The 8,145-nt window shown below is 42.2% G+C and overlaps 1 protein-coding gene across 9 annotated transcripts in view; it reads left to right on the plus strand.

The window, feature by feature from the left end:
* The window catches only part of pard3ab (par-3 family cell polarity regulator alpha, b), a 249,552-nt gene extending 243,244 nt beyond the window's left edge, over nt 1-6,308 (plus strand). For all 9 annotated transcript variants that reach the window (XM_005918019.3, XM_042219040.1, XM_005918020.3 and 6 more), the window contains one exon: nt 2,508-6,308. In XM_005918019.3, coding sequence (XP_005918081.1) covers nt 2,508-2,901 — 394 coding nt within the window. In that variant the 3' untranslated portion in view covers nt 2,902-6,308. The remainder of the gene's footprint in view (nt 1-2,507) is intronic.
* Nucleotides 6,309-8,145: the final 1,837 nt, after the last annotated feature.

Raw genomic sequence — 8,145 nt, forward strand, 5'->3', positions numbered from 1 at the left:
CCCCCAGAATCACGACAACCAACTGCGCCTTTAAGACTGTTGTGTCAGGTGTTGCATATCAGCCCGTATGAATCCATAGGCGACAAGATGGTCGCCTCATTTTTCTAGCTGCAAAAGGTCTGCTATTTGTGTCTGTCAGATCCAATGGCTGTTTCAGTCCGTCTCAACGTGGGCCCAATGTGCTGGAAGGAGACTGTGACATGGTTAGGTATCCCTGTATGTTGTCGCTGTGGGTTGATAGTTGCCCAGAGGCAGTTTGTGAGGCTCTAATGGTGCCTCATTTTCATTGAATATGATGTTTTGGCTCCTGTGCTACCGACACTATCGTTTTTTTTTTTTCTCAACAACAGAAAAAATAACCAAACACTAGTGCTTTGCCTGGAGGTAACAGGTTCGGTTGTTAATAAACCCGAAATTAGTTTTTGTGAGAGAATATTTGTTCATTTTACCTCAAATACATAGTCAAATTATTCAATTTCAGGTGTGTCAGTAATTATTACATCAGTTTAAAAAATAAATAAATAATCTGTTCCGTCATGTCAGTTCAGTCAAGTTAATTTACTGGTTGTAATACAACCATGTCAGCTGATGGTTGGAAGGGCACCGACAGAAGCATAATGTGGCAAAGACCCTTCTTGATTTTTAAAGAAACCCATCCAGGATCCACACTAAAATATTCTTTTGCTTATGTAAGCAGACAGACAAATGGCCCAAAACGGATAAATCCACCTTAAATCTCACCTTAATAAGAGTTTTCTGTGCTGATCTCCATGGCAACATTACAGCTTATGTTTGCATCACCTGTCAGTTGAAAACCTCGTGACGAGGGATGGGTATTGATAAGATTTTCACGATTTCGATTCCATTTTCGATTCTGTTTAACGATTCGATTCTTTATTGATTCTTTTTAAAAAAAGGAGAACACTAAGGTCGATTAGCTTAAAACTTTGTTTTATATCTTCTCTTTGAACAAGATAGAAATTTAGGAGTAAAATGGCCTTACAAACCCAACAGTGAGCTCTTAAGAGATCCAGCCTACGGCTCTTCAATGGGGTGTCACAGGGTCCCCAGGAAAAAAAATGTTAATGTAAAATAATAAAAATAAATATTCTTCTGTAGCAATAACAAAGTATAACATCAATTATTCAGTAGCAATTACACAAGAATATCCAGTAATGTCCCTGCCTACAATTAAACACATTCACTTACCGAAAATCGGGGGCATCTGCTGCGGCAAATGGGTGCAAGCCTTTGACCACAAACTTAGTCACTGCTCGGAGACATTTGTCTATCCTGGCCTGAAAGGAGACGCTACCAGTAGACTGCAGCGAGAATCTGAGCCAGCCAGACTCTGTCTGTCTCATCATGGTCACCTAAATGCACAGTAATGGCAGGGTTTGTAAAAAGGCAGATCGCACTAACATAATATGCACTGTTAGTTGATTATTTACCTGCCGCATTAACGGGAGAGGACGTGCAAACGTTACCGCTGCTGCTGGGTTGAGATTCACGAGTCCGGAGCGGAATTAAAAACACGACATTCATTTAAGGTCATTGCGTGTTTTGTGAGCTTTTGCATATTCGTAGTGTTTCCTCCCTTAAATGAAATATCCACTTTGCAAGTATTGCAAGTTGCTCTGTTGTCATCCATTCTCGTAAAGTATAACCAAACTTTTGAGCGTTTGAGCCGCCGTGTTTCCTGCCAGGTAAATGACGCTCCGCAACGTGGTGACGTCATTCGGGGCGACTGGAATCGAGAAGGGAATCGTTTGCAAAAATGGCAAACAATTCCAAGGAATTGAAACAGTGGGAACCGGTTCTCAACAAGAACCGGTTTTCGATGCACATCCCTACTCGTGGCATAATTTCGAGTCATTGTACAAAAAATATCTCACCTAACGCTCGTAGATTTTTCCAGAGCTTTAAACGTCGCTTTTTAGTCCCTCTGAAGAAGAACCAGAGAGGAAAAGCTTAAAAAAAGCTGACTTTGACATAAGACTGGTGATATTTTACACTCAGCTTCAAAATTGCTTCCCTTTCTATGTTATCAAACCTACACTATGAATTGCAGCATTTGCTACAACTGATGAAGTCAGTTTATAGGCAAATATATTCAGAAAATAACCACATGTGGCATCATCCCTAAAAACAGATTGTGCATATGAATATCTTGACTCTATAGACAAGAAAGCTTTGACTGAAGAGGAGAGGAGGCTTTGTGTACTTGCAGGTAAACGGTTCTTGAACAAAATAGGGATCGCACGTGCCAAAAATGAAATCTCTATCGAAACTGTCAGCTATCATCCTAGGACAATGTAACAGGAAGTCACAGCCAGGATATCCAAAGGCAAGGACTGGAAACTGATCGGTTTCCAGATTGCTGATGGTGTGATTAACTAGATACGGAGTGAAAATGAGGTGATAAAAACAACCTAGAGTTAATTATTTATGAATATGTCAAAAGCAGTTTCACATTTACCCTTGCTGTATTTTTCTTTCTACTTCAGGCAACCCAAGAAGAACCCTAGCACCATCTCCCAAGACTCTTGGGAAAAGGCATACCCACCTGGTGAAGGGTTCCAGACTGCTAAGGACAACCCCAGGTACTCCAGCTACCAGGGCTCCAGGAACGGCTATCCAGGTGGAGGCGGTGTCAATGCCAGAGTCCTTCTGGAGGCCCAGGAGCTCTTGAGGCAGGAGCAGAGACGCAGAGAGCAAGAAGCCAAAGGGAAATTAATGCAGGAAAGTGCTGGCAACAGCAGCTATGAGGGGTACACGGCACATCTGAAAGACCCCGCCTCTCCTAAAGGGCCGTACCGACACGACGTGCCACCTTCGCCTTCACAGTTAGCGAGGCTTAATAGATTGGGTTCTGAGAAAGGAAGACTTTTTTATTCTTGAAGAGCATCATTGGACTGGTTGATGAAGAGCCAAACGAACCGATTAGAGCCAAGGGGATTGTTTTGAAGAAAGAAAAATAGACACTATGAATCTTGACAGGGGACAACCTAGAGGTCTTATAGTTTAGCAGTGAGCTTATAGGTAAACAGTTGTGAAGTGTACTCGGTATGTGGGTGTTTGTGTTCAGTCCTCCGCTGTGAGGATGACCTATACTAGTCAGTCATTCACCCTCCTACAAACAGTGCCTTCTCTGCATTCACGGACACGAAGCTTGTTCGCAGTCGTCCAGGACTCTGATTCATCGAGATCTGGCATCGTCGTGTACTGACAATCAAATGGGCAGACAGGCAAGTGAGTGGGCGCTTTTTTGAGCCCACGGGGAGGCGCAAGTTTCTGTGTGGGTTTTGTATGTGGGCATGTGACAAGGTACATGTTTCACTATCAAGAATGTGTCCCGCGGATGACTCTGCCCACCTGTCACGTTCAGCCCCGACAGATGCTGCCGGTGTTTATCAGCATTCTGTTTTCTCTACTTTTAGTCTTCTCTCCACAGCAACACAACTCGCACAGTACTCCACAGGGAGCACAGAAAACAAGGCAAAGTGTGTGAAAGAAAGCGGGGTGCATTGTGTGTGTTATTAATAAAAAAGACCCCCTCATAAATGATTCATATTTTGTGTTATCTCCATGGAGGAGGCTCAGGCAGAGAGGGTAGACAGCTCTGATCCTCTGCCTGGCCGCTCTGCTTGGCTCTGGGCTTGACTTGCCGGCCCGCCCGCCTGTCTGTCTGGAGCCCTCATCCTCTCTGCGTTGTTCTCGTCTTCTCTCTGTTCATTACGCTCCTATTTTCTTTTTCTACCTCAACGCCCCTACCTTTATCCTCTGCTCCCCTGCTCTCCCTTCTTTGCACATCTCACGCCTTCGCTTCCCCTTACTCTTCCTCCTGCTACACGGTGCCACCCTCCTCCTCCTCGTCTCCCGAGTCAGGCTCTGCACTGAATTTTTCATCACAAGCCACCTGCTGCCTGCCAGAGCCAAAGAACGCTGCCACCGGAGGCATCGACAGAGGGCCCGGCTTCTGACATAAAGAGTGGAATAAAAGCCAAAAAAAAAAAAAGACACAGAATAAAGATGGGAAGAGAGACAACGAGCCTCCGAGTGTGAGATTAGCTGGAGCTTTTTCCCAGTTTTAACAAAAGGCAAAACTGTCCTTGGGAGTTAATTGCTTTCAATTGCTATAATTGCTTTTTGTATTTTTTTTTTGCAGTTGTTAGCATTTAGTCGGCCCCATTCTCCATAATAATTTAAAAAGAGGGAACAGGTAAACAGGCTATCATACTTTAAAAAAGCATCAGTCAATAGATAATCTGAATGCCAAAAGCTTTTACAGGACAGAACAAAATAACAACAGCTTATTTACTGGCTCACATTTTGCAGTGTCTAGATCTGAGTTTGCTCGATGAAATAGGACTTTTCTCTTGACAATAGCGGAACGAAAGAAGCCGTTCTTTCCAAACAAACGTTTCGAACATTTTTAACTCCCTTTTAACCCTCCTGAAATGTTTCCCTTAATATGGCAGTTAGGCTTAGTGGGTTATGCTAACTTTGTGTTTACCACCTCTTTCTCTGTGCAGCTGGTACAAATATGGAATCTTTCCACAGGCTCACAAGTAAACAAACAGGCTTTCATTAATCATTACGCAAGGTGAGAGGGTCATCTGGCCGTTCGCCCTGCATGGAGTTCCCATGGAAGTGGCTTTTCCGGGCAGCAGGGGTTTTGTGTGACACAGGTGAAGATTCCACAGCAATCTTCACCAGCTAGTCACAATAGCGCTTCAGTTTATTTCGCTTGCTGTCGAACTGTCTATTGTTAGCTAACTATTTACATTTGATTTATTCAAATGTCTTCCTCTCCTTTTCTACCAATGGCTCCGCTTAAAATTGAAGGAAGATTGTTATGAAAATGAAAAGGTTGCACACAGATTTACGTCGGACCTCCTGGCAAACCCACTGATTCTGTTCTAACTGAACTGGTTTCATAGGTTTTTGCTGTGACAGCCTTGAGAAGGACTTTTTTCTCTATTTTTTGTTGTTGTTGTTGTTCTCCATTTTGTGAGGAAACAGAACTTTAAAAAAAAAACAAACCGGAAGAAATTAAACAAGAAATATCTGCAAGACTAGATAAAATTTCCATTCTGGCCCAACTCTGCAGCTGCTGATTGAAAACTTTTCGTGAGGCACTAATCACTGAAGCCAGCTGTTGTAGGTGTACTGGGGAAAAAACGCTTGGGCATCGATGACACATACTTTAAAATAAATAAATAAATACTGCCACCAGCCCACTATTATAATTGCTGCCGTAGGTGGCAACCTCTTACTCGGTGCTCGTCTTTCTTTGACAGCGATAATGTTTGTGACGTGATTGTGTCTGCCTCCGAGCTAACAAATGAAACGGGGCAGGGGTCAAATTTTAAACAAAAGGGAAATACAGAAAAAGCTACAGAGAACAAACGGGCAGTGCATAATCACCCTTCACTCCCACACCGTCTCCATATGCAGAGGGAAGCTGCATGATAAACATGATCTCCTGCTGGTTAATGAAGACCCTCGCTGGGATAGATGCAGGCCTGGTAAGGGTAATGAATGAGATGAAGTAAAATTGAACCTGTAGTGGCATCGTTCCAGGTTTAAACTTAGCAATATTGTTCAGCGCACATACTTATGTGTGCATGGGTGCAATGATAGAAACAGACTTTTGGGGAGGGGGGCCGTCTTCCCAGTTTGAAGGTTTTTAAACCCACCTGAGAATGAAGCCGATGAAAAACGTACCAAAAAAATGACACAAGCTGTGCAGATGAGAGTAGAAGCATTCTCCATTGCGCACATTATTTTAGCGAAGTGTTTGGTTCCTGCTGTGAACACAAATTGCAGACCAGCATATTTAGAAGGATACAGTGGATTTAGCTGCTCAGCTGTTCCTGTTATATCAATAAGTGCCTGAGATAATATCACAAAATGTTACACAAAGAAGGTTATGATGTGATTTTTTTTTCTGTCAGTGACACTGCAGCACACAAATTGCAGTGGATTTTGTGTTGTTGTTTTTTAATCCATATTAAGGGTACACTTTCCTGAACGTTTCTCTTTTAATATTTGTAAGAGCCAACACTTGCGGACAGTGATCATTGTATTTGTACTCTGTTTGATATGCCTTCAAACATACTGCAGCAGGATGTGTTTTAAAGTATCTCAAAACAAATGGAAGTTATTAGATGCTGATGTGCAATTGTTGTGTTTGTTGTTGTTGGGGTTTTTTTCAGAAAACTTTTACATGATCTATTAAGAAATGTATGCAGCCACTTCTTCCTGTACATATCAAATTTAGAATAAATCAGAAGGCTGTTCCATCCTGTTTCCAACCTCGCCTTGCCTCTGTCTCGCTCCCCCTCCCCAGCTTTTCTTCCCAGCCCCGACTCTGAACCCTGATCAGACGTGTCGCCAATTAACCACGAGGGACTCTGCAGTCAGATGTCAAACCTGTCAGGGCTGCTTGCTGATGTCTTTTTCAGAAAGACAAACTGAGAGAGTTTGATGGATAAAGAGGAGATAACATGATGAAATCATTAATTCCCGTGGGGGGAAATGGTGTAGCAGTTGATGTACAAACATAACTGAAACAAACATTTGGCTAGTGGGTAACGGCGCTGTCTCCCCCCGTGTAACCGACCTGGTGAATACAATGAGATAATCTCCCAAAACACCACCGTGTTTCCTGTTATTAAGTCCAACCTTATTCCCACTGTGACTCACAGGGGACCTGTTGAGCAGCTCCCTGCTACTGTTTTTGTTCTTCAGGCCAAAGGTGACATCCTAACTAAATACAATTAATGCTGCTTAAGACAACAGCCTGCATGTGTTAAGAGAAACTAAGATATAGGTACACAGGAAAAAGAGCTGGAAGCAGTTTGATCCCTCTACCTCATCCTGCGCTTTTAACATTCACAGCAGTCGTTCTTTTTACTGGGTTAATAGCATGACATTAAGAAGGAATTATACATGTCATGTGTAACAATGCCACGATCACAGTGAGACAACAGAAGGGATTTTGTGTGCTTATTTCTGCTTTGAAATTTTGAGTCGATGATAACCTTCAGACCACATCCTTTAAGGTTCACTGAGGAAGCTCGCATGAATACCCGGCCATTCACGCTTGCATTTATGAGGGCATTTGGCACTGACAAGTGTGGATTTACAAGAACACAGGATGCCGTTTCAGCTGTCTCATTCCACATTGGTATTCAAATACAGCTGAAATATGGAACATGCACAGCCCTCCCAGGGTTTACTGCAGTGCACTGAGACCCAGTCAGAACTAACAGGTGCTTTCAGGCTTCAGCTCATACCTTGTGGATACTTAGGCTCATATACTGTTGTTGGATATTGTGGTTTCCTTTATCCAGGGATGGAATTTGGTTCAAAACCATAAATGTTTAAAAAAGGCATTGTGTACATCCCATTGGGAATAGGGAAGAAGGTCATATCATTGGGAAACATATGTAATTTAATGCAAATGTTGGAAAATTCCAGTGTTGCAGTAGACTAGCTCGATAAAGTAGAATATGACACAAAAAAACATCTCCATAAAGTAAAATTTCTCTAAAAGAAAATGGTTCAATAGAATAAAATGAAAAAATAAAGTTGCTTAAGTAAAAAACTGACATAAACATAAGAAGATGAACAATAAAAATGTCTCTAGAAAGTAAAAAAGCTCAGAAAAATTAATACGGTACTAACAAAACCAGGGATTTATTCTAAACTGTTTAAGTTCACTTTCACATTCATATTTTAGCCACTTGTGCTTATCCGGGTGATCGGGGGGCCGTCCCAGCTACCATAGGGCAGGAGTCAAACCGGGCTGCATGCTGCCCAATAGTGGTTTTTGTAACATAAAGATTTATTTCCTTTTTCCTACAGCATGCTATCAGTGACCAAATGTAGTTTTTCTTGGGCATAATAATAATAATAATCGATGAAACAATCAGTCCTTAATATGTTTTGGCCAAATGTCGAGAATGTCCATGGACGAGTTCCAGTAATTAAGGAGTTATTTCTGTTGGCTGTGCAAAACATAACTACACTTTCTGTTTGCCATTAATAATTCCAGTACTTGCGGCTCTACCACCTTGCTGAAAGGCTCTCCAAAAATCCTTTTTGGGAAGAAAAGCTCTGATCTCTTCCCAACAA

This window comes from Haplochromis burtoni, unplaced genomic scaffold (assembly GCF_018398535.1).
Source record: "Haplochromis burtoni strain Fernald_Lab_line unplaced genomic scaffold, NCSU_Asbu1 Contig_27, whole genome shotgun sequence".
Classification (NCBI taxonomy): domain Eukaryota; kingdom Metazoa; phylum Chordata; class Actinopteri; order Cichliformes; family Cichlidae; genus Haplochromis; species Haplochromis burtoni.